The 25,900-nt window shown below is 53.7% G+C and overlaps 1 protein-coding gene across 4 annotated transcripts in view; it reads right to left on the bottom strand.

Moving 5' to 3' along the window:
- UNC13A (unc-13 homolog A) overlaps positions 1 to 25,427 on the bottom strand; it is a 58,707-nt gene extending 33,280 nt beyond the window's left edge. For all 4 annotated transcript variants that reach the window (XM_074337926.2, XM_074337927.2, XM_088792392.1 and 1 more), the window contains exons 1-12: positions 25,260 to 25,427; positions 15,918 to 15,947; positions 15,192 to 15,291; positions 13,222 to 13,339; positions 11,337 to 11,460; positions 10,616 to 10,689; positions 9,715 to 9,769; positions 7,838 to 7,873; positions 5,070 to 5,277; positions 2,608 to 3,153; positions 2,000 to 2,105; positions 269 to 315 (exon numbers count right to left, since the gene is read on the bottom strand). In XM_074337926.2, coding sequence (XP_074194027.2) covers positions 269 to 315; positions 2,000 to 2,105; positions 2,608 to 3,153; positions 5,070 to 5,277; positions 7,838 to 7,873; positions 9,715 to 9,769; positions 10,616 to 10,689; positions 11,337 to 11,460; positions 13,222 to 13,339; positions 15,192 to 15,291; positions 15,918 to 15,947; positions 25,260 to 25,281 — 1,466 coding nt within the window. In that variant the 5' untranslated portion in view covers positions 25,282 to 25,427. The remainder of the gene's footprint in view (positions 1 to 268; positions 316 to 1,999; positions 2,106 to 2,607; positions 3,154 to 5,069; positions 5,278 to 7,837; positions 7,874 to 9,714; positions 9,770 to 10,615; positions 10,690 to 11,336; positions 11,461 to 13,221; positions 13,340 to 15,191; positions 15,292 to 15,917; positions 15,948 to 25,259) is intronic.
- Positions 25,428 to 25,900: the final 473 nt, after the last annotated feature.

Below are 25,900 nucleotides of genomic sequence, written 5' to 3'. Positions count from 1 at the left end.
GCAAGGCACATACCTCTCTGGACCCAGTTTCACCACCTGCAAAATAGAGTAATGGGCTCCCCATGGGTTTGTTGTGAAGGTTCAACATATTACCATCTTTGACGCTGACTGCCTTATGACAGTGGTTCCATTATTTCACCCATGCCCAGTCCTATGCCCTATCTAAATGGAACCTCTCCTTGCCCTTGCTGGGCTGAGGCTATGGTGCAAACCAGCATTGGACTCTAGGTTCAAAACTTCCTTCCACCCCCAAAGCTCTGATACTCACCCGCCTTTGAACCACAGGGATTTGGACATCTCTCCTTCTCCCCGGGCCTGCAGGACAGAAAGACAGATATGGCCACACCTCCCCAGGGCAAGGCAGGCTCCACACCCACTTCTGTCTCTTCTTTGGGCCAGGAGTCAGGAAACCTGGGTCCTAGTCCTCACTGTGTGTCCTTAGGAAGCTCACTGGCTTTCTCTGGGCCTCAGTTTGTCCATCTGTAAAATGGGGAGAGGGGAGCGCTTCTCTGCCACCAACCTCAGTGGATGTTGGTCTCCCTGTATGTCAAACCTCGGGATCTATTAGCATCTTGCCAACAAGAGCTCATACTTCTATAGTCTCCTGGGATTCTCAGGGTCTAGTTCATCAAATACTCATAAGATTCTGTCATTTCTTAAACTCCCTGCAGCCTCACCTGTGTGTTTGCTCTTGTGCCCCAGGGCCTTTGCCCAAGCTGTGCCACCTGTTTGTATGCCCTCCCACCTTCTGCAGCCAGCCAGCCTCCATTTATCATTCAGGTCTCAGTGTAGACCCGAGGACAACATTTCCATGCAACTAAAAGGTGGCGTGGTTGGAGGGGGCCTGGGGAGGGGCCAGCACCCTGTTTTGAAATATTATTGAAGTATTTTTAATACTTTAAGTGTCACCTCCTCTAGGGAGTTTTCCTGATTGCCTTGGATTTGTTTTATGTCCCATCTATGAAACCCAGAGAGACCGCACATGTTTATTTTTCTTGTCATGTTAATAGTTCCATTACAAGGGTAGCTGCTGTTTTTTATTTAATTTGCTTTTGTATTGAAAGTTATTCAATACTTTTCACTGTATTCTCTTTTCTACCTTTGAATTCGGAGCCATGTGAATATATTACTTATTCAAAAAATAAAATCCTATTTTAAAACTAATAAGAAATTTGATTTGAAATTTCTGTGGCTCTGCTATTGGATGGTTAAAGACTTTGGGAGTGTGATTAGAATCTCCTCTTGCCAGCCTCACCCCAATTTGCAAGTTTCTGCAGGATAACAATACTACTCTGTCTCCAGCCCAGCATGGGTTGAATGACTGAATAAGTGAATGGTTTCAATCCTGCTACCGATCTGAAAAGTCATCACCCTGACCCTGATGCTAATTGCAATACCTTTAACCAAATTCCTTCTCTGATACTGACCCAACCTCAGACCTTTTCCCAGCCCTGACACTTACACTCAATATGACCCCAAGCACTGACCTCTTCCCCTAACACCAGTTAACCCTGACCTCTGATCTCTGACTACTGCCTTAACCCTGATCTCTAGCCCTGTCCCTAACCTCGAGCCTTCTCCAAGAACTTGACCTCTGAGATGGCCGTAGCCATGACCTAGTTCCAGGTTGCAGCTCACCTCTCCTCTTTCCCTGCTAAGAAATCCCAGGCTGGTGTAGGTGAGTTGGGCTGGGCCTTGGTTGGGGGTGAGGCCAGGAATAGTGAAGCCAAGGCAAGGGCAGGAGAAGGTGGCCAAGTTGGTGTGGGTGGAACCATGGAAGGACCAGGATGTATAGAAGCATAGGCATGGTGGATGGGATGGGGAAGTGGGCATGGCCAAGCTGCCCCCTGGGCGTGGCATGGGCTGGTGTGGGTGGGCCCAGGGAAAAGACATGGGTGGGTGGGGCATGGGAGGAGGTGGGGGAATGGGCGTGGCCAGTCTGGGCAAGGGCATGGGCAGGGCATTGGGCATGGGTGAGCTGGCCAGGGTTCTCACTCACCTCCTGCAGCTGCAGCCGCACTTTGTTGAAGGCTCGAAGCCAGTTGGCCTTAGCCCTGGACATGGAGTCCTGGCCCTCTTGGCCTTCCTCATTTTGCAGCCTGAAACTGAGGCAAGGGGCATCCTGAGGCTCCAGTGACGGGCTTCCCCTCCACCCTCTGCCCTCTGAGTGATGCCTGACCCACTATGACCCCCACCTGTGCCCCTCTCTGACCCATCTCAGTGCCCCTGCCCCCTTCCCACATGCCCACTATCTCTCTGACACCTTTGGATTCCCTGGCTCCCTTTTTCATCCTCCTGGCCTCTCTGACACTTTATAATGCTATTTGCCCCGGGTCTTTCCAATGCGTTGGTGACTTCTCCAACCCCGGCAAACCATCTGGCCCCTCACAACCCCTAAAACTCCTTCATGACCCTGCTTGACCCCTGTGACCCCACTGAACCCCCTCTGATCTCCTGGACCTATCCTGATCCCTTCAGTGAACCCATGGCCCTGTGACAACTCCCCCACCCCTCCCCCGTTCCCCAGGTCCAGGCTTACTCCATCATGGCACCACAGACCACTGACCACAGTGACCTTGTGACAGCCTTTTGACCCCCTCCCATTACCTCTCCTCAGCCTTCGGGGGCTCAGTCTCGGATGCCCGCTCAGCTGCAGGCACTTCCTCGGGTGTGGGTGTCTTAGGGGCTGCTTTGGCCACGTCAGGGGCCTCGGCAGGCATGGCCGGGGCCTTGTCCTCCTTCTCGGGGGCGGCTGGAGGGAGACTGATGCGCTTGAAGTCTTTGGGCTCAGCCACAACTGCCTCGTGACGCTCGGCATAGCCGCGGATGTCATCCGGCACCTCCTCCTCTTCCTCCAGCTCCTCCTCGTCCTCAGGCAGCTCCTCCTCCTCCTCCTCCTCCAGGAAGTCCTCCAGGTCTTCATCCAGCTCCTCATCCAGATCCTCATCCAGCTCGTCCTCATCCTGGTCCCAGCGTGGGGAGTCCTTGCGGTAGCTGACCGAGCTGTGGCAGGAGTGGTAGGAGTCCCGGTCCCTCTCGTCCTCCATCTCGGAGCCCTGCAGACTCTGCTCATCGGGGTCGAAGTCCTCACTCAGCTGCGAGCTTCCCTGGCTCAGCTCCCCTGAGGATGCGTAGCGGCTGCTGCCCGTTGGGCTGTCGGGACAGGCAGGGGGCTCAGGGGCCAGGCACAGAGCCGCTGTCCGCACAGCCCCAGTCACACAGGTCCATCACCGAGTCATTCACTCGGCATTGCTTGAGCACCTACTGTGCTCCAGGCCCTGCTGTAGGCACCAGGGAAACACAGCCATGAACAAGACAAAAATCCCGCTCTCGTGGCGTGTACGGTCTGGGTAGACAGGCAATAAATCAGATTGATGAGATCACTGATTGTTCATGCCCTGCGGGAGCTGCAAATGCTCTACCCACGTGCTGGGGACCCTGAATCAGTGTCTTCACCACAGCCCCCTTCCAGACCTAGGCCTTCTGAAACTTGAACATGGTCATACCTGGTTCTTGATGCCCCCCTACCTCAAATGGGGCCTCCCACCACTGAGACCCTCCATTCAGCAGGGACTGGGGTCTTCCTGCCTCCACTCCTTGCCTCAGCGTCCACTCATAGCCGACCCTGCCGTGGGTTCCCTTGGCTTCACCTTGCAAACCTTTATTGAAATGCATCCACTTCTCTGCACCCTGGGCCCCACCCTGGTCCAGGCTCTCCCATCTCCACCAGATGCCATCCCAACATCCACTCCTGTTCCTGATAGCCCCTACTTCTCATGGAAGCCACAAAGGGGCTTCTTCCAACTATAAACCCTACCAGGCTCCCTAGTGCCCTTGAAATAAAACCTGCCCTACACCATTGTGTAGCCCAAACCCTCCACCCTCCTCTCCCTCTGTCCCCCCGCGTTCCTGTCCCTGCTCTAGCCACATCGGCCTCCTCACTATTCCTCCAACACCCTAAACTTATGCCCAGGCCTTTGCACTTGCTGTGCCCTCGGCCAGGAACCCCCTTTCTTGCTTACTTCTCGATGCACCTCTGCCACTACATGTTTTACTTGAGGATGTCATTTCATTTCCTTGAAGCTAAAAAATAAAGTGGCTGGACTAGATGCTCAGGCTTTTAAAAAGTTCCTTTCAAAATATTCCATCTATAAACTATCCAAGCTTTCTATAGTATATAGAAAATTTCAAAATAAAAGTTATTCAAATACCTGCAAAAAACATCATACTCATCGATGCTAAAGATTGAGTAGGAAGCTTATGAAGATTTCCTTCAAGTTACGTTTGACCCAAACTCTACCGTGCACACTGTCCCAAAGAACTTTTAGCAAGGATGGAGGAGTTTTCTATCTAAGTGCTTTACAAATATTCAATCTGTTTAATATCTTGTCATTGTTCTGTTTGGAAACCAAGCTTCAGCCTCCTAGGATCAAGGCCCAGCACACGGTACAGGGCAGTGGTGTGGCCCACGCAAGTCAGGGGACCCACCTATGGGCAGGTATGGGGACAGCCTCCTTTCAAAGCAGTGGTGATGGTGGCTGGATGGAGCAGGGGCAGCGCCCACATCACTATGCCCAGGCCCGTTGGTCGGGAACAAAGGACCGGAGCCACCAGAGGGCTGGGCAGGACCACCCTGGGACCAGCAGCAGGCTGCTTGCTGGGGTCTTTCCAATGTCACTATGCCTCACACCCCCAACTAACAGGCATCTCTTCCTCCCCCTGCCCCCTCCCCCTGCCCAAGTAGAGTACATGGAGACCGGTGGCTTTTAAAGGGAGTACCCCCATATTTCAGGGGGACCTTTCAGGGGCCTCCGGACTTTCCTCTTTCTTCAGCCAAAGGAGACCCCCTTTTTTTTAACCTCGTGGAGTTTTCTTGCAAATTTGTGTAAAGCAAGGGCTCTACTGCCTATAAGAAAGCATGAATGCTGCTTTTCTAGACCCACTTACCTACAACCCCAGCTCCCTCCAGCCCCCTATTCCTCTTTCCACTCCAGCAGACAGAGCTGGTTACACACACACACACACACACACACACACACACACACGCACACACACTCCACCATGGCTACCTCAGGGCCCGCGGCTCGGAGAACTCCTCATAACTGTGCATAGAGTCACTGTAGGATTCCCGGGAACCCAGGGGTGGTGGACGGACAGAATACTGATGGACCGAAGCATTGGGCTGGGACGTAGTATAATAGGGTGGCGGTATACTGTTACTTGTCTCGCTGCGGTAATCACTGTCACGATCGTCCACCGCACTGTCAGGGTCGTCATCTGGAAGAGAGAGGAGGTGGGGGGAGAGAGTAAGGAGGGGAGGGAGACACAGAGAGAGAAAGAACAAACACAATGGGGGTCAAAGCAGTATCTCAGACTTCAGGGGTCTTCACTGGCTGCTAACCCAAGGAGAGGAATCTTTACCAGAATTAATGAAGGATACTGGGTCATAATAATAGAGGTATAGGCTTTAGAATAAGGGAAGTGAACACCTGCTTTGCCTTATGTGAGTCAAACTGGACCTAGAGTCTGGGGTCCAGAGTAGGTCCTGGACAATGTGAGGAGGACAGTGGTACATTGGAGGATGTCTTGCAACTCCATTGTGAGAATGGACTTTGCCCAAGTCCAGGCTCTCTGAAAACAAGATGGATTTTTCCATCAGGCAGTGAGCTTCCCATAACAGGAGTCATGCAAACACTCACAGAAGTTTGGAGGGAGATTTCTTGATATCTGAGAATAGAGATCCCAGATCTGAACTCATATGCACAGAATAAAGAAGGGGCTCTGACAAGGTGCCATCTCCCTCAAAAAGGATTAGACCCTTAGGTTTGCAAGACCACCACACACCCAGATCTATCACTAAAATGGGACAGGGTGGGATGGGGTGGGGTTCCAACTTCAAGTGTTTAATAAGAATTAAAGGATCTTTTACTTTAGCTTGTTTTCCTTAGTAAAAAGAAAACAGCGTTGAGGGATGTTAGATTGTGTTGAGACGGAAAACTATTTCTTTAGAAAGCAACACTTGGATTGAAAACAAATAAGCTACCAAAAAAAAAAAAAAGTTGCAAACCCCTGACTGGGTAACCCATGGCATCAATTTACCAGTGATTTTAAACATCAAGGGAGTGGCTTGTACCGTTTCATGCCTTTAAGTCTTTTTGTTAATTTCCCAGATGTTTGTCTATTTTTCTTGCTTTAGTATTTTAACCTTCTAATTCTTTTCTGGCTAATTGTGTCTGTTTCTATATAGTCAACAAACAGGTCCAACTTTTTAATGCAGTAAACTGTTAACAAATGAATGTCCTGCTTCACGTCGAATGCTATTTGAGTCATCCCCTAAGTGATTTTGCCTTTAGAAAAACTTGAAATTCATTTTCAGCTAGCAAAGCTGGCCCTACCACGGTAACTCTGGCTTTCCGGTTTCTCATTTGACTTGGGCCACTGTGACCTGCAAGCTTTTTATCCTGTCCCTGTCGTACATGGCGACCCTCTGACGAGCCACATGCTGCCGGCACTGATATAGACAGAGGCAGATGCAAATTTCCACGCCTTCGATTTGTGGGCGTCAGGATGAAACTGATCATGTACAGACCTGAAGTGAGGGGTCTGAAACCTGGACGACCCCCCTCACGGTTCTGGACAAATTGTCAATGTCACCAAATTTCCCCCCTGACTAACTCGTTTTCTACCCAATTATCTAGGTCTTTGGCCACATTGGCCTTCTTTCTACCAAACTGTCCTTGACCAAGCCGAGATGTTTCCAACCAAGTCACATGAGGTTGTGTGTGTGTTCACCTAATTATTTTTTTTTGACAATTTATCTGTTTTTTGAGGGTAAATTGCTTTCCACTGGATTCTTTTTGTTTTTGCCCAGACTCTGTTTTTTACCAAATAGTTTTTAACCAAATTGTTGCTTCCGTGTTTTCAGACAGTTATGTTTCAACAAGAGGGTCTGCTTTTGGCCCAATGCTCTTTACTCTTCACTCAATTATCAGCTTTAGCCAAATTGGTTTTAACCAAAAGCATCTTTGTTTGTGGTGGTATTGTTTGTGGTGGGTTGTTAACCAAATCTTCTTCTCAGCCTGATTTCTGACTGCCTGGTTTTTAAGAAATTGTTTTGGATCAAAAGAAGGTGTGAATAATTTCCCTGGTCCTGGAAGGAGGGGGGAATGGAGCTTGTCCAGCAAGTGGTGGAGGAGAGAGAAGATTCATCCTCAGACTGAAGGACTGGATTTCTCTGGAAGAGGCAGGACATAGGTGTAAGGGAGTGCTTCCTTAGGGAGAAAAATGGGCATCCAAATTGGGGGGATGGCTTGTTTCCTTCCCCGAGGGGCAAACTGGAGGAAGACGTGTGAGGGGCCTGGGAGCTGAGGTCTCTGGAATGATATCTGCCTGGGGGTCCCTGCCCAGCTGCTCTTTCAGGGACCCTCTTCCTTCCCCACTGACCACCCTCTCGGTGACACTGAGGCCCACTTCCAAGTGGAGGAGGGAGATGGGGAGACAAAAAGAGGGAAGAGTCACAGGAGAGTAGATGAGGTTATACATGGGGAGTGGGGGGAACAGGGGGTCACAGTGCCCAGCTGGAGACAGGCAGGTCTCCCGTCTAAATGCATCTTCCCACCCCAATGGCAGCGCCCACTCCCCACCAGACAGAGCAGGACCCCCAAGACAGATGTTAAAGGTCAGGGGGCAGGGGGGCATGAAAGGGGTCTTGTCACTCCTCTGGCCCCCATGCGCCAGCCACAGGCTCCTCGCTTCCCTGTGTGAGGGGGCGGGTCCTCAGAGTTGCCAAGGCACCCACCTCCCCGTGGTCTCCCAGGACATCAAGCTGAGTACTTACTCTGCTGCTCACCCCAGCCAAAATAATTCCAGTTGCCTACAAAGAGAAGGGGCAGAGATAATAAAAGGGAGCAGGTGGGGAGGCTAAAGGAGGGGTTTCCCCATCCTCCTCATTCTTCCCATCTCCTCCTCGCACCCAGGACCCCGATCCCCTCCTACCCTGAGTATCTTCCCCAAGTATCACTTTAACCACTGACATTTCTCACGCCTTCCCTCACCACCTGTGAGGAAGGTGGGATATCCCCGTTATTTGAGGAGGTCACAGGCTCAGCCAGGAAGTAACAAACGAGCTGTTTAGGACCAGGCTTTTCCAGCTCTGAAATCTGGGGTCAGCACTCCGCACTCCTTCCCTCCCCTGTCTTGTGAAAAAGGAAAGAAATATGGAACTGGAAATCTTAAATTTGAAAACACCCCTGTTGGGTGGGTTTTTATTATTCTGCTCATTGTACAGATGAAGAAACAGGGCTCAGAGAGGTAGGGTGAGCAGCTTAAAGTCACACAGCCTCTGATGACCAGGGCCAGGGAGAGAACCACATCTCTCCCCATTATACTCCTGACTCCTCTTGGCTGCCTCCTCCATGAAATGGGGGTAATAAAACATTCCCCAGAGGACTTTGGAGGTAAATGCTGGGTGGTGGGTCTCCATTCCCAAATGGAACCCCTTCACTTCAGCCCACCTGTTCAGATACTCTTCGTCGTCTGCTCCTGCCTCTACCTTGCCTGGCCCTGGCCCTGCCCCCACCACAATCTTCAAGGACTCCATTCACAGGATGGGGAGAGGGGAAGGGGTTTGTAATTCCTTCTGGGCAGTGATGACTCCCCCCAGACAGGGAAGTCAAGGGACTTTTTCTGTATCGCACCCCAAATTAGGGCAGAACAGGGTCTCCAACTGCAGACCCCCCGCCTTTCCCCCCACTAGGCTCCATCCTCACCATCCTGGGCATATGGGGGTGGGGGACAATGGATACAGGAGAGACTGTGAGAGAGGAGAAAGGGGGTTAAGGAAGCAGATGGAACAGGAGAAAGAGGTTGAAGGGCGGGGTAGGGGCAAACTGTTCTGAGTGTGGCTTCTGCCCTGGTACTCTCTGATTTGTCACTTCCTCCCCGCTCCAGAGGACTCCGGGAACTTTTAGGAGAGAGACACCTCCTTGGCCCGTGGAGATATGATCTGCGTGCATCTGAGAGTCACCCCTACCCCAAGAAGTACCAACAATCTTGAAAACTCCAGCCTTGAGGGAGGGGCACATGAGTAGGCAGAGGCACGTGATCAGCACCAGCTTTACGAGATGCAGTGCAGTGGAAAGGTTCCCTCAGACCTGGATTCAAATCCTGCCTCTGCCTGCCAGGGGTGTGACCTCGGGCCAGTGGTTTCTCCTCCTGGGCCTCAGTTTCTTCATCGAAGTCAATGGGCGAATGAAATAGCCTTCGTCCATTGTACATGTGCTTATTTTTTGTGTATTGGCAGGACTGCCTGTCTGTGTCTGTCTGCACCCTCTGACTGGGCTGCTTGGGGGTCTCTGTTGGACCCATGAAGAGTTTGTTGAATGAGTTATAGGTCCCCATCCAGAATTTGATGAATTGAATCAGAGTCTACAAAACATTTTCTTAAGCCTCTAGGTGTCCTGGGTCCCCTCAGAGTGAAAGGCTGTCAGACGCCCCGTTTCAAAGAGCGTGACTCTAATGAGGAGGGGGGGCACTGGCATGCATGTGGCCACAAAGCGAACAGGACTCAAACCCAAGTCCCAGGTCTCTTCTTTCCACCACACTGTGAACGGAGACTTTCCACCCTCAGGCCCCGTATCTCTGGAGGGGAGTTGACCTGTTACACACGACAGCCATGGATGGGAGAGGGGTAGAGAGGACTAGAGAGGTACTTACAACACTGGTTGCTGGGGACAGGGAGAGGCTTGTCTTGTTCATCTTGGAATGAATACTGAGGGGAGAGAAGGAGAGAGGTTTCCTCTCAGAGCAGGGCCAGAAGCCAAGGGACCAGGATAGTCCCCTGTTGTGTTCCATCCTGACTCCCCTTTGTCCCCCAAATCCTCTCCCGCTGGAGGAGAAGGATACAGAGGTTCACAGAGAGAGAGGAGGGAGAGCGATACACACAGACAGACAGTAAGAAACAGATATAGAAAAAAGAAAACGAGACGCAGATGAGGGAAAGAAAGCGAGACGGAGACAGAGAGAACTGAGGCAGGGAGCAGAATAAAGAAGATGAGAGAGGAGGTTGGGGATGATAATCACTGACACGTGACTGGTGCCCTCTTGCCCTCCGTCTTTCACTAAAGAGTGTTTGCATCTTGCCCACTATTGCTTCCCCGCCCTCACCTTCTAAAGATTGTCTTCTGGGCCACACTGGGTCTTTGCACTGTGGGGATAGAGCTAAGAAGAAGAAGGGGGTGGCCTGGAAGAACAGAGGTACAGGGGCTAAGGCAGAGGGGGAGGAGAACTTTTAAGAAAGTCCAAAAGTGGGACTGGAGGAAGTGAGGGGTGTGGGGGTAGAGAAGGGGTGTGAGAACTACTTCAGGACCCCTGTATCTCCTTGAGGGTATTTGGCAAATGTAGAACTGCAGTTTATTAAAATCGTTACGTTGTTAGTAGACCGTATGTTCCTGGCTGACATTACTGCTTAGACACTGGACCACATGGGTTGCTGATTAAGCAGAGTTATGAAGAGGTAGAGACACAGACATAGGACAAGACAAGTGGAGAAAGAAACAGAGTGGAGGACATGGGGAGACAAAGAGACAGACCCAGGAAGAAGAGCCCCAATACACACCTCATCCTGGTCCCGCATGGCGTTCAGCTGCTCCAGCTTCTTGGCCCAGTAGCGGGCCTCCTCTTCGGGAATGTCTGGAAGGGGAACCTTGGCGGTGAGCCTGGAAGCCCCTGCCTGCCCCTTGGCTTCCATCCAATGTATCCTGCAGGCCTGCAGGGCTCCTCTCCAGTGGTTGGGGGGAGAGGAAGGGAGGACGGGGTGGTGCCCGATCCCTCCCCGCCCCAGCTACGCCTTGAGAATGAATGGAGGATGGGAGAAGAGATGAACCCTAGCATTACAGGGTGGGGGAGCCACAGGTTCTTAGCAGGATGCTGGGGGAGAACGGAGCTGCTTCCAGGAAAGGTGGAGAGGCCTCTGCGCCTCTGCCTTTGTTTATCACTACATGTCTCTCTGTGTCTCTGTTTCTCCCTCTCTCTGTGTCTCTGCCTCTGTCTGTCTGTCTCCTATTCTCAGCTCAGCCCTGGAGCTGAAGACCTCACCGAGGACCAGCCAGGACAGCTCAGACCTGAGACCCATGGGTCAAGGAGCATTTGCTGCCCACTGGTGACCTGTAGGAGCTGGAATGTGCTCTGTACACAACAGGTGCACATCTCAGCTGACGCGCTGACACCCAGCAAACTCTTTCCTCCTCTGAGGGAAAACCTTGTCCTCAGGATGAGGATTGTCTGGACCCACGTGGGTCTGGCCATTCTCCTGGGCCCTCGCACCCCCCCCAACTCACCTAAGGGCAGCTCAAAGCGGGTGTCGAGAAGGATGCGGTGGAAGGTGGGGTCCTTAGTGCCGCAGATTTCACTGTCCGCCATGATAACCTGGGAGTCCAGGGTCAGCCACTCTCCCGGTCCCTCCTGGGGGTTGACAAAGGTCAGGGTCCCAGGTGATGAGGGAGGGATCAGGTATCTGCTCCACACCAGCCGGTAGGCCCCCTCTCATGAGATAGCGCCCTTACCCCATGTCACCCCTACCCCAAGAGCAAGGGCCACATCCCCACTTTACAGATAAGACAACTGAGACTCAGAGCCAGGCCAACATAGTGGGCCCAGGGAACCCAGGGGCAAGGACCCCAAGAGAGGGCCCTACCGGGTCATCAGGGGAAGTCCTAGCATTACACACCGCTTCTCATCCCTGATGGGAGTTATGCAGCCCTAGCTTCATATAAAAGCCCCGATGCTCCCACCATCCCCAAAGGAAACAACTACTCTCCCCCCACGCCACCCATCCTCCCCACCCCCCCACCCGGCCAAGTGAATGAACCAATACCCCTGGGCTCAGGGACATGAGCCCTTCAGCAGGTGGGGTCCACTCTGAACCTCACTTTCTTAATCACTCAAATAAGAATGATGTTCTGTGGAATTTGCGTTCTGCAGCTGCAGGGAGAGGCTGGCAGGGGTGAAGGTAGTCACCCAGGGTCCCCTGCATAGGTCGCTGCTGCCCCAAGTGACCAGGTGTTCCTCACACTTGGGGGGAGTCACGGACTCCTCCATCTTCATAGGAGAATGACCTTTGGGGTCATCCTCAAGGCTTCTTTTAGGACTCACTTGTCTGGACTATTGCACCCATTTCCTTCCTCTCCATTCATTCATTAACATGTAAACTCCTCCTTGTGCCTCCTCTATGCCTACCCCTTGCTGGGCAATTTCAGGATGCTCAAGAGGCCCCTGAAAAGCCCATAGTCACAGGAGACAGAGCCTGACACAGACACCCCCGCCCCCCCTCCCCCCCCCGCCCCCCCCCTGAGATCAGGGTGAGGCCAGAGGGAGGGAGGGGGGCTGAGGGATCCAGAGGGAAATGAGGGAGAGCTTCCTGGAGGAGAGGGCATGGGAGCTGAGCTTAGAGGATGATGGAAGGGCTACTTGAAACCCAGGGAACAGCATATGTGAAGGTTCAGAGGCCTTCTTTGGGGCCTATCAGGGGTGAAGGGTGGGGTGTGGAGGAAGATGAGGCTGGTAATGTGGGCAGATGCCATCAAGAAGGCCCCCCAAGGGAGATGAGGAGGGAGGGCAGGAAAGGGTCCTGGGGATAATAAGATGCTGCTGGGCTCAGCATGGGTGGATGGGGTAGAGGGGGAAAAACCTAAGGCCAGGAGGCCAAGGCTCTTGCCTGGCACCTTCAGGGCTGGTGTAGCCTTCATGCTGCATAAAGTGCTAATTGCCCACAGTATCCCTTCCCCTCTTTTCCATAGGAATACATTTTCAGCGGGGTCCAGGGCTGTGCCACGTAAGACTAGATTTCCCAGAGTCCTTTGCAGCTAGGTGGAATCACATGACTAAGTTCGGGCCGACGGGATGTGAGTGGAGTGCTGTAAGCAACTTCTGGGTTTGGCCCTTACCTAGGAGGGCAACCCCCTCCTTTGCCACGTTTCCCTCCCCTGAAGGGAATGCAAATGTAATGGCGATCCTCCAGCAGCCATCCTGGGCCACAAGGTGGAAGCGCGTGGAAAGAAATACAGAACCACAAGATGGAAAAAGTGTAGACCCTGGTGCCTTTGGAGCCGCCCCTACAGCCCCAGATGTCTCCACGAACATTGTCAGGGGATGGAGGTTAATTGTCCATTTTGTTTAGGCCCCTGGCCTTTGGGCCCCTCCCAGGCACTCCTCCCCAACACTCACTTCATTGGACTGGCGGATGGTCCGCAGGGGGATCCACACGGTGCCCACCATCGTGTCCCAGATAAGGCCCTTGTTCCACACCTCCACTGTCAGCCCCAAATCCAGGCGGTTAATCTCACTGTGGAGAGAGGGGAGGGGGGAAAAGGGGCAGGAGTGAGGGAATGGAGACTCAGAAAAGTCAGTTCACTCAGCTTAGGACACAGAGCCAGGAAGCATTCAAACCCAGGCCTGGGTGAGTACTAGCCAGAAAGGTAACACAGTGGCTCTTGTTTACAGAGGGGAAACTGAGACCAGAGGGCCAAGCTACGTGCTCAGAGTTTCCCAGCAGAATCAGGGTTCCAAGCTGGCACGGAAGGGTGGGACAGTTGTCACACACCTCCTGTACCCTCAACTTGCCTGGCTCCTCCTCGAGCCCTCAGACCCTAAGAATGGAGCTAAGCCAGGAAGATGCCCAAACACCCTCCATGGCTCCCGATTCCTCCAGGATAAGGGCATTCTGGTTGCCTTCATCCTTCCCAGTGTCATCTCTATCCAGTCACATGGGGACAGCCCTGAGTATATGAATGACCCTACCCCTGAGCACTTTCTCTGCAGGACCTACGCTGGGATGCCAGGAGATTTGGGGGAAACCCTTGGTGAATGTCCAATTCATTGAACTTACCAATTTGCCGAAGATTTATCTTCAGGAATGTTTCCCTCAAATATATCTGTTGACTGTGATCTGGTCATTCAGCAATTGGCCTTTGGGGAGTTGAGGACTACCCTGTCTCTCCCCCTTTACATCTTCCCTAGAATTGTAGGGCCAGATCCTCCCTCCATCCCGGGATGCTCCTCTGCTCCTGGATCCTAACTGTGTTCTCACGTGGCCTCCACCACTGACAGTCCGAGCCAGGCTCTGCTCGGGGATTGAGGTCTGCTGGGTCCAAGTCCCAGCTCTGCCAGGTAGAGGCGGTGTGACAATGAGCAGGTGGCTTTGCCTCTCTGGTCCTCTATTTCCTCATCTATAAAATGAGGACTACAATATCATCTTCCCTTCTGGGGTTGTAGGCAAAATCGATTTAATCAAAGCCTTAGAAGAGAGTATGGCACATGTCCCCACCATCAGAGTAGTTGGGATGTAATATGAGGCCCTGGGTGGCTCCAGGTTGAGAGGAGAGTCCAGGACATGAATTCATTCAGGCAAATATTTATTGAGCACATACTGTGTGCCAGGCCTTGCACTTGGCATGGGGGTCAGAGTAGGGGCAGAGACCAACCGGTTTCTACCCTCCTGGAGCTCACAGTCCAGGGCGGGGGCGAGAAATGTGTCCAAAGTTCACACAAAAGACTAAAATAACAATTGGTGATAAGGATTGAAATTGTTCTTCAATTTCAGCTTGGGGATGGTGGTCAGGGAAGGCTTTCCTAAAAAGGTGACAAAGGAAGGATAAGAAGGAGGCAGCTGGGAGGATCACGGAAGGGGAAAGAGCAAGTGCAAAGGTCCTGGGGTGGGAACAAGCTGGCCATGTTGGAGGAACCGTGCAGAGGAGGCTGTGGCTGGGACAGGTGAGGCAGGAGAGATGGACGGAGATACTGGCGGGAGGTCTCAGGGGCTTGGCCTCCTTGGGGGCTATGGGGTGGAGTGTGGGTTTTGTCTGAGGTTGATGCCAGGAGCAAGTTTGGAGAGTGACAGTATGTGATTTGCAGTTTTAAAAATATCCTTCTGGCTGCCTGGAGGAGAACAGATTGCAGGAGGCGGATTGCAGCAGGAGGCCAGGGTGGAGGCTGGAGGTAGCAGGGACTTGGCTGGTGGCCCCAGAGATAAAAGGAAGTGACTGGATTTGGGAAGTACTTTGGAGGCAAAGCTGATAGGTAGACATGGGGCCTGGTGGGGAGGGAGAGGAGTCCCATACGACACCCAGGTGTCCGCTCTTCCCAGTGGGACCATCGAGGTACCAGGGAGTGAGGCTGTGCAGGGCAGTCAGACTCACAACATGAAATCCTGCTCCCAGCTGGGCTGGCTACCCCGCACAGCGATGGTTGTGCTCTTGACATTCTGCACCTTCAGGGTCACGTAGGTGTTGAATTTCTCTGCGGAGGTGAGAGCAGGGGTCAGCACAGGGGCTCAGGGACTCCCCATGCCCCTTTCCGAGCCCTAGACAACCTGCTATAATCCCCCCCGGGGCTGTGTGTGCTTGGGGCCACCCCAGGTCCAACATACTGCACTGCTTCTGCGGGCCCCGCCACCCCCAGGCCAGCCACCAAACGTCCCCACCACCTTCAGGCCAGCCCACAGCATTCCCCCAACCCCGAGTGGAATTTTGGGATGACTAATCCTGCTGCTTAAAAATAACTATGTCCAACAGCCTTGGTTTTTAGCTGGGAGGCCCAAGACAAGAACAAAAGTGACTGGAGGAAACTCCCTTATGGCTCTGAGCCTCCCTTTCCCCACCTGGAGCCTGAGCTAAGAGTCCCCACCCTAACTCTTAAGATCCTGGGAAGGGCCATTGGTGCAGGGTGAGGCTCACCCCCCACCGAGGTCTTCAGGGGATGGCTGGGGAGACTGCTGGGACCCTGGTGGCCCCAGGCCACTCTCCGTGATGCTCAGCAGACAAGGAGCTCAAGTCCCCTGCCACTAGCTCAGACTCCCTCCCTTGTCTCTCCAAGAGACAGACAGACAGACAACACAGGACAGGACAGGTAGAGAGGCCACTTACCTTGGGCACCGTCAAACTTGGCTTTTTTGACTGTGGAGAGAGACAGAGATAGGGAAGGGAGATGGGGAGAGAAGCAGGCAAGAGAGAGACAGAGGCACAGAGAGACACAGCAAAATAGACACAACAAGAGAGACAGAGAGGAGAGAGAGAAGAAAGAAACAGACAGAGAGAAGGCAGAGGCAGGGAGAGGGAGCAAACAGACAGATGAAGTGACCAAACAGGAAAAAAAAAAGATAAAGTTGAAATCAGAGACAAACAGAGGAGGGGAAATAGGAGAGGAGGGAGGCAGGGATGAGAGAGAGAGAGAGAGAGAGAGAGAGAGAGAGAGAGAGAGAGAGAGAGAGAGAGAGAAGCCATCAGACAGATGAGCAGAGGTAGACCTAGGGGACCCTGGGAGCAGTCCCTGCCCCTCCTCCCTCCCTATCAAACGCTCCTGAAGCTTCTTCCCTCCAGCTATGCCTTTACCCTCAATTAAACAAGATTTAAAAGAAGGATCTGGGTAGGTGGCAGGAGAGGCTTCCCACAGGAAGCCTTCCAGGATTGCTGCAGAGGGAGGAGGACAGTTGGAAAGGAGAGGAGAGACAATCTCCACGGACCCCAACCCCTGTCAAGCCAGTGAAATTTCTCCCCCAGTTGTCTAGCTCGGTCTGTCCTACCAAATGCTCCCAAGGTTTGGTATTCAATATTCAAAGGGGAGGGGCCAGCCCAGTGGCTGAGGCGTTAGAGCTCCATGCTCCTAACTCTGAAGGCTGCCGGTTCGATTCCTACATGGGCCAGTGGGCTCTCAACCACAAGGTTGCCAGTTCAATTCCTCGAGTCCTGCAAGGGATGGTGGGCAGCACCCCCTGCAACTAAGATTGAACACGGCACCTTGAGCTGAGCTGCTGAGCTCCCGGATGGCTCAGTTGGTTGGAGCACGTCCTCTCAACCACAAGGTTGCCGGTTTAACTCCCGCAAGGGATGGTGGGCTGTGCCCCCTGCAACTACCAATGGCAACTGGACCTGGAGCTGAGCTGTGCCCTCCACAACTAAGACTGAAAGGACAACAACTTGAAGCTGAACGGCACCCTCCACAACTAAGATTGAAAGGACAACAACTTGACTTGGAAAAAAGTCCTGGAAATACACACTGTTCCCCCAATAAAGTCCTGTTCCCCTTCCCCAATAAAATCTTTTTTTAAAAAAAATATTCAAAGGGGATTAGGGGAAGTAGAATAGAACATGCCAGATAAAGATATTCCAGTCCTAGCCAGAAGGTTGTTAAATCTTGTCCAGGCTCACCTGCCTGTCAAAGGTGCAACCCAAATATACATCAGGGTTCCACATAGTCCAGTCTCTTCGGATTTCACATAACCCACAGCCCCAAGTGATTCAAAGCAATTTCACTCTTCACTGGCTTTTCTCACAAGAGATTAAACTTTCACTTTCAACGTCTCTTGCACCCTGCAGCTGCTCCACCATTCACTCTCCATCTCCATCTAAAACCTGTTTCCAAAGTGAGCCCTCTCTCTTCCTCTCCACATTTCTCCCTTTTCCTTTTCAAATGAATATTTTTGTTTGAGTAGGCAATGCACGCACATTTTACCAAATCCAAAATTATACAGTGAGAATAAGGCTCTTTCTATCCCAGCCCTCACTTTCCTTCCCACGTGCCATCAACATTACCAGGTACTAGACACAGATAGTCTGGCGTCAGCACTCATGAGCACACGTGCATTCTTTTATTTCCTATACAAATGGTAGCATTCTACACCCTCTGCAGAACCTTTGTGTTTTTCAGTATGTCTTGAAGAGTGTGTGAAGTAAGTTGAAGGATAAATTCCTAGTAACAGAATGAATTGTGGTTCTATTCTTTCTTCTCTTTTGAGAGTCAAGATAGGCCTTTTTCTGGGTGAATGCCACGGCCTCCCATCTTGGGTTCATATCTCTGTTCCTCTCACCTGAATTTCTGTCTTGCAAAAGCAGCTGAATGGAGCCAGTGAAGAGAGAATTCCAGGAAGGGTGGGGGAAGCGCAGTGGTTCTAAACACTTGTCAGTAAATAATCTTTGTTGATGTTGGGGGGAAGGGGGACAAAAGGGGGGTTGAGGCGGGGGGGCTGGAATTGATGTCCAGAAGAACTGAGTGAGCTCCTCAGAGTTGCAGAATGAGAGAGGGAATGAGTGCCGTCCTATGCCCCCCAAAGATCTGGACTTTAAATGCAAATGGTTGAGCATCACGCACACCCCCCACCTGGGTTTGGGTTTGAGATGGAGCCCTGGGCTGGGCCTTGGGAGAGGTGAGCATCAGTTCAGCATGGAGTCAGGTTCAGTTTTCCACACTGTGTGACCTTGGGCAAGTGAACCCCCCTCTATGGGCTTCCATCGCTCTCTCACTCCATGTCAGTTTCTCCTTTTTTCTAGATATGGCTGTGTGTGCGTGCGCGCGCTTGCCTGTCCATCTCCCCCGGTATTTTCTGTCCTTGTCTCTGCCTCTTTCCCCCACAATCAGTCCCGGTGTTGTGTCTTCTTCACTTTCCCACTGGAGGTACATGACTGCTCTTGCAAAGGCCCTTCCCTTGGATGCATGCTCAGCCCCCATCTCACTGGTCCCCTCTTCTCCCCTTAGCCCCACCCAGCCTGCAAGGAGCTCACCTGCCATCACCCTCACCCCTGGGGCTGAGAGAAGCTCAGGGGCACTTAGGATAAGGGGCACCGGGAGCTCCAGGCCTCCCTCCTTGGGGGAGCTCCAGCTTTGCAAACCTGATGATTCTGGGAAAGGAGGGGGTGCAGGGGCAGGTCAGGGAGGAAGAATGGTGGGAGAGAACCAGATGGCTGAGAAAGGTGCACACACGGAGGGACCAACACCGGGAGAGAAAGGGAAAGGAGGGGGTGCAAATAACAAGTCATGAGAATCAGAGACAGAGACAGAGAGACACATAGATTCCCACTAGGGAGGGCAGGCAGGGGAGAGGAGAGGCAGAGTTGGGAGAGAAAAGCTGGAGGGAGGAACCCGATGGGGAGAGGTGCCAGGCCCTGGGGGACAGAGGGGCTGACTGGGGTGCAGCCTGACCTGGCCTGGGCCCCACCCTGCAGCTCCCACTGTCTCCCCTTTTTATAGACCAGGGACAGGGCTCAGAGTGGAGGCCCGTTGTCTGAAGTCTGTCCCCCATCATCTCCTGGTGGGAGTGTGGAGGGGGTGTCTCTCCCTGTCTCCCTCCTTCCATTCTGTTTCTCTCCGCCCCTGTCATTGTCTTTCTGCCTCCTTCTTCCCTTTTTCCCTCTGTCTGAATCTCTCTGGTCTCCACCCCCTTCCTCTACCCACTTTTCTACTCCCTAAGCCTGGGAGGGCCAGAGGGTAATGGGCTCAGTTGGGGTCCACTGGCAGTGGAGATTGCTGGAGGGGTCTAGCTCTGACAGAAACGGCCAGGCCCTTCAGGGGGTCCAGGATGAAGACATCAATACTCGCTCCTCATGAGGACTCAGAGGAAGGAAGGGGGGAGGGAACTCAGCATAGGACAGAGGGCTCAGAGAGTAATGGGGGGGTCAGGGAAGGAGGCTCAGAGTGGGGAGGAGGGCTCAGGGGGTAGGGGGAGGAGGAGAGGGGACTCAGTGAGGGGGGCTTCGGGAACTGGGGGGAAGCTCGTGGTGGGGGTGGGGACTCCAGAAGGGGGAGGGGCACGGAGGGGCGGGTGCTATAAGGCAAGCCGCTCAGGGGGGAAGAGGGCTTGGAAGAAGGAGGGGGCTCAGGAAGGGGCCGATGGGGCTCAGAAAAAGAAACAAGTCTCTCTGTCTCCCCCCTCTGCCTCCCTCTTCCCTCTCAGTGAACGGTCCCGAGTCATTTTTGCCTTCACCACCATCGTCATCATATCTCCGCTGCGACACCTTCCCCCGCCCGCCCTGGGGTATGGGGTCACCGGGACGGAAGTGCCATCTCTCCGCCCCACCCCTCGCGAGCTCCTGGTCACATGCACGAGGCTATTTATAACATGGGCGCAGAGGGCGTGGGCAATGCGACCGCTGGGAGTGGCCGGTGGGGGTGGTGCCCATTGTTGGCCCCTCCGACATCCATGGAGGGTGGAGTCCTCTCTCCCAGATGCGAAGCCGTAGGGGCCGGTGTCCTGATCACAAAGTGCACGCCCACCATCGACATCACATACGGAAATTACCAAATATCCCAGATTCTATTTCTGAATTCTCCGGGCTACCCCCGCCCCCCAATATTCTGGGATATGCTGGGATATTTGGTAGTTTCATATGTGATGTCGATGGTGGCGTGCATTTTGTGATCTGGACACTGGCCCCTACGGCTTCGCATCTGGGAGCGAGGACTCCACCCTCCAAAGACAGAGATAAGCCAGAGCCTCCGGTGTAAAACACACCAAAAATCTTGACCAAAATTTCTGTTGTTTACCAGCTGCCACTTAGAACTAGGCCTGGAATAGAGCAGGTGCTCATTAAATAGTGTTCAATGAAGGGATGACGTCATTTCCTCCTCCAGTAGCCCCCGCCCTGAGACCCGGCCCACCGTGCAGGCGCTGTCCACGGTGCAGAACTCGCCACGCCCCTCCTCCCACTTGCTGTCCCAGCGCTGAACCAGATGTTCCCTGAGCTGTCTACGGTGCTGAACTGGCCTCCCTTCCCTAACATGCTGGGAAGTGGGATGTAGGACTGTATGTGGGACATTCTGGTATGTGTGAGCCGTACCTCCAATGAACTTGGCACCTCTTTTGCCACTTGTGTATTCCTGAGCCCTCAGGAGTACACAGGCCTGAGAATGCAGTGAGCTCTCAGGAAATGTCCTAAACACATGGACCTCCTTCAAGAAAGCTTTTAGGCCCCATTAATAAAAACACTATCATTGATTTTTCCTATCTTGGCTCACACTTACTGAACCTTTTCACAGAATAAGCATCGTGTCAACGGCTCTGCATGCCTCATCTCAATGGAGAGTTCCAGCAAATGTAGGCAGTGGTTGCTATGAGTGTGCCCATTCTACAGAGGAGCATGTTGAGGAATGGAGAGGGTATGGGGCTCGCCAGGAAGGGATGGATTTAGGGATTCAAAGCCCGGCCTGCTGAACTCAGGATGCCCTGGTTGGCACCTTGTATGTGAGAGGAAAGTGAGGTCCAGGTTATTGAAGCAGCTAACCTGCAGACCTAAAGATGAATTAGAGCCAACCCTGAAGGGCATCCTATGAGGATGGCGGTGGCAAAGACCCAGAGGCACACCCCTCCTGGCTGGGTGGTATCAGAAACAGGGAAGCCAGGGGCAGAGGGATTTGTGAAGGTTTCCTGGGGGAGGGGCAGGGGAATAGCCATGATGAACGGGGAGATGATGACATGTTTGCTTAATGAGTGGATGAAGGAAGAAGGCAATTCCAGGACAGGTTTTCACCCCATGGAAGGGACTTGGGTGCCTCCCAGGTTCTAGGGGCTGAGAGGAGGCTCAACCTTCACCCCCCACTCCCAGTAGGTTATGGAGTCAGGCAGCTACACCTCTGACTGTGTGGCACCAGGCAAGTTGTTAACCTCCCTGGGCCTCAGTTTTCCTCATCTGTAAAATGAGTTGCTGTGACCATTAAAAACGGCAATGAGCATTGTAGAAGGCTGGATAAACGGTGCTTTTGTTGACATTATTAGTTGTGAGGCAAACTCACCCTCACATGCATTTGATGATTTGTATGCAAAATTCATTCATCAAATATTTATGGAGACTTTAAAACACTAAGTGGCCTGGCAAAATGCTGTGAGACACATAGGAAGGTCTAGAACTGAATCCCCACCACCACGATTTTGCACGTGTTTTCCTGCCACCTAGAGCACCAACTCCCTTCTCCTTAGCTGCCCCCCATGTTCTGAGACTCAGGGAAACGGTGATGGGGAGATCAGGGCAGGCTTCCCAGAGGAAAAGCCCTGGATGCCCCCTTCCCAGGAGCCCTCAGCCTTTCCCTGTCTCTCCCCCTCCGACCCCACCAGCATGAGGCCAGGAGTAAAGCTGGGTCCCCAGAGCCAGCAACAGTGTCTGGCATATAGTAGGTGCTCAATTAATGCTTGCTGAGTCGATATATGAATGAATGTATGAAGGAAACAGGTGGTGCTTCATATTCGCAGCCTTAGGACTCTGCTAAGAGCTAGCAAATGGACTGGGGTGGCAGCAGCAATAGAACGCCACATAAATAAAGAAATGAGAGGGGGCAAAGGCAAGGCCTGTACAGGGTGGTCTCTGATGTGTTGGTGTGAGATAAGCTTGCAATGTGTGCTTGCATGTGTATTTGCTTGTGTGACCAGGATAGGCAGGTGTGTGTACATGGATGTGTGTGTGATATGTATGGAGGGACATGTGCAGTATCTGAATGCAGGTGAGGGTCTGCATGTATGCACTGAGGAGTGGGGTGTGCCTGCATGTGGGACATGCTGGTATGTGTGAGCAAGGTACATGTGGGCTTGTGGGGGATGTATTAGGCAGAAACATGTGGTGTGTTACTTGTGCGTGTGTGTATGTGTGTATGAGTGATGAAGTTCTATGGCATGTGTGTTTTACTGGCATGCATTTACACACTTGTGTGAAGCTATATACATACTCATAAGCACGTGTCTATATGTCTCATCATTCACCTGTTTAAAGGGACTGCTTTGAGTGTGCAAGCGAGTATTGTCATGTGTATGCACACATGCCTTGGCATGTGCTTATGTGTACACATGTTTCTTCAAAATGTGAGGCCCTAGAATATATGTATGAGCACAGGCCTGCATGTTAGGGTATGGGCAGACCTTTATGACACATGAATATTGTGAACATACATCAAACACCTGTGGCTACATCTGTGTGTTTGCACAGGCAGGCACACACACCTGTATTGCAGGGACCATGCCTGTGGCGGCAGACTGTGTCCTGTATACGTATGTGTGAATCAGCACATGTGTCCGTGTGTGTGCATTCATAGACACATGGTCTTCACGAAGCCTTGTAGATTCTCAGCATTTCTGTCCACACAGGGCAAGCCTGGGTATGATGGCGACAGCTCATATGTGTGCAGGTATGGGCACATGTGGGTGGGCTCCTGGATGGGCAGCCAGGTATTCCTCAACTCCAAGGATGAGGTCAGTCCCACGGAAAGCCCTCCCACCCCAGCTCTGCTGCTGTCCTGCCCCTCCCCCTCCCGTTCTTCCCCCTCCTGACCTCCCCCTCTCATCCCCCCAGCATTTCCCCTCTCCCCACTTCTCTCAGTCTCCCCCTCAACCTCCCACAGCATTTGTACTACTTCCCTGCCACCTCAGGGCTTTACCCTCCACCTCTCCCCCAGCTTTGCCCCTCCCAGCGACCCCCCTCCACTCTGCTGGTAACTCCCTCCCTGTAAGTTCCACAGAATCATTCAACACAATTCTTACCACAGGTCTCCGTGTCAGGAAGCCTCACCCTTCTTGTTGCACCTCCTTCACACAAACCCCACCCCCCACCCCCGCATTCCAGCCTCCTGTCTGCGTCAGAGTTAAGGGTGAGATTCTCCCCCACCTCCTCCCGAACTAGGCAAATCTTCCAGAGGAACCAAACTCGGAAAATATGAGGCAGGGTGAGGTGGGGTAGGAGAGTCAGCCAGGAACACCCACATTTGCCCTTCCTCCAGTGCTAGCCCCCACCTCCTCCCCACCCCACCTCACCTCCCCACAAGTGCTAAGCAACTTAAAGGAGGGGAGAGGCCAGTGGGGGCCTTGGACCTTCAGCTCCCCCCTCCCCTTAGGCTTAGTCCGTGGCGGTTTCATGGGGGGTCCCGTCCACCTCCCACTCCCGTTATTTCCAAAGGCTTGGGGCTGGATGAATAGACGTTTGATCTTACAGTCCCTTCTGCCACCACCAGCCCCGCCCGTCAGGAACGAGTTCAGGGACAGGAGGCCCCTGTCCCTTTAAGAACACCCGTGTCCACGCCGGCCCAGCCCCGCGCGATCTGCTCACGGGAAGCTCCGAGGCAGGGAGCGGGCAGGCGGGGCTGGGTTTGTGAATGGAGCAGCGGAGGGGGAGGGGGAAGGGAGAGAGGGGGGAGGGCAGCGGGGGCGGTTCCCGGATCCCGGGCTTGCCCTTCGGGGTCCAGGCGGAGGCTAGGGTTTCTCTCTCTCTCTCTCTCTCTCTCTCACACACACACACACACACACACACACGCATGCACACTCCCCTTGCCTAAGGTGTCCCGAAGCCTGACATCTTAGACTTGGCTGACACACCTCTTCCCGCACCCCAGCCTTCTTGAAGGGACCCCAGTCCTTAAAACCCAAGATTGAGTGCTCTAAAAGCCTGGAGCCCCTGGTCGCCACCACCACTAACGCCCAAGGACTCCCAGTGCCTGAGTTCTCAGCAGGAGTGTCCGGGATACCCAGGTCCTGGTGGGTTGGCTTCTCCCCCACCCCAGCCTCAGAGGTGGGGGGCGGCCATGCGCCTCCCGCGTCTCTTTCTCTCTCCCCCCCTCACCCCAATGCAGAGTGTAGACCTGGGCGTGGGCCTCGGTACAGATGGCATTCTAGCCCCAAAATAGCTCCACCCCACGTCTCCCTCCCTCCCTTAGGCGCGAAGTGGGTGAAGTGAAGACGGGCCAGAAGGGGTGCGGGGGGTGGGGCATTGCACCTACAAGGGGTCGGCTCCCTGCGGAGAAGGCCGGATACGCGTTCCGGAATGCTGGAGGGGGCAGGGAGGGGGAGGCCCTCAGGTGATTCCCCCAGCCCCCAACTCGGGGAGCCGAAGAGTTAACCGGAAAAGCGCCCCCAGACCCCCCCATCACAGACCTCTCAGGACGTGGGGAGGGGTCTCCTCAGCCCCTTCCCAGTTCTCTTCACAGCCAGGACTGGAGGATTCCTCGAGCCCGCAGGTGCAATGATGGCCGAGCCCCCTTACCCAAATCTTACACGCTGGGGCCGAGGAGACGCCTCTTGCTCTCCTTTCGAATTCCGAGCCCAGCCGGCGTCCGTGAGGACCCGCAGCCCAGCCCACAGCAGACTCCTTCCAAGTACCCCGCAGGATTCATTCGAACAATCCAGCCCAGCCCCATTCCACACGGGCCCCCTAATACCCTGGTCTACACAGATGCCCTAGTCTAGACCATTTCGAGATAGAGTCTCAGATCCCTGCTCGTGTCCCCACCGGCCTCCGCATTCTGCCATGGCCACATGACCCCCAGCAGCGACCACCAGGAGCCCCTGAGAGTCCAGTTTCGTCTACTCAGATCAGGCGCCCTGAGGCGTCTACAAGGGCTACCCCTTCAAAGTCCAGCCGCGTGTACTCAGCTCACCCCCTCGCCCCGGGAGCCCAGCCGCATCCAGCCCAGCTGAGACCAGTCCGGGTCCACACCGGTTCCCGCCCTGAAGCCTCGCCTCCTACCTCCAACGCAAAGTAGAGACATGTCTCCGGGGTCGCCGGCGGGCCGGCTCCGTCAGGTCGGGCTCAGCTGCCACTGGGCTGGGGCATGGCCGGGGCTGTCGCCCGCGCTCGGCTCACGCCGGGGCCCGGCCTCCGCCGCCGGCCATCTTGGTTCAGCACCGGGCCCTCGGACAGCTCCTGACGTGGCGCTGACGTAGAGCCAGCGGGCGGAGCCTGGGGACGCCTGATTTAGCGGGGGCGCGGGGGGCTGGGTTTGGGGGAAGCTTTAAAGGGCCGGAGCCGGTGAGGGCTCCAGGACCAGAGTGAGTGACGGCGGCCGCCGCCACGCAGGTTTCCTTCCGGTTCTGCGTATTCTCATCTTTCCGTGAGTCGTTCGGAGGGCCTTCTGGCTCTCTATTGAGTCCTTAACTGTCTCTCTGCTCTCCCTATCTCTTTTCCCCTGTCTCTACAACTCTGTCTCTTTGCCTGTGTTTCTCTACCTCTTTGTTTCTCTGTTCCTCTGAATCTTTGTACCCGTCTCCCTCCGTCCTGTGTCTCCCTCTGAGCCTCTCCCCGTCCAGTCTCTCTGTCTCTGCCATGGCCTGTCTAGGTATCTGTGTGTGTGTCTCTGGTTCACTCTCTCTAAGCCACTCAGCCTGTGG

Source organism: Rhinolophus sinicus, chromosome 15 (genome assembly GCF_057876585.1).
Source record: "Rhinolophus sinicus isolate RSI-liver-muscle chromosome 15, RSI-T2T, whole genome shotgun sequence".
Classification (NCBI taxonomy): Eukaryota; Metazoa; Chordata; class Mammalia; order Chiroptera; family Rhinolophidae; genus Rhinolophus; species Rhinolophus sinicus.
The sequence above is the reverse complement of the archived record's forward strand: the minus strand, read 5'-3'. Positions and strand labels throughout refer to the sequence as shown.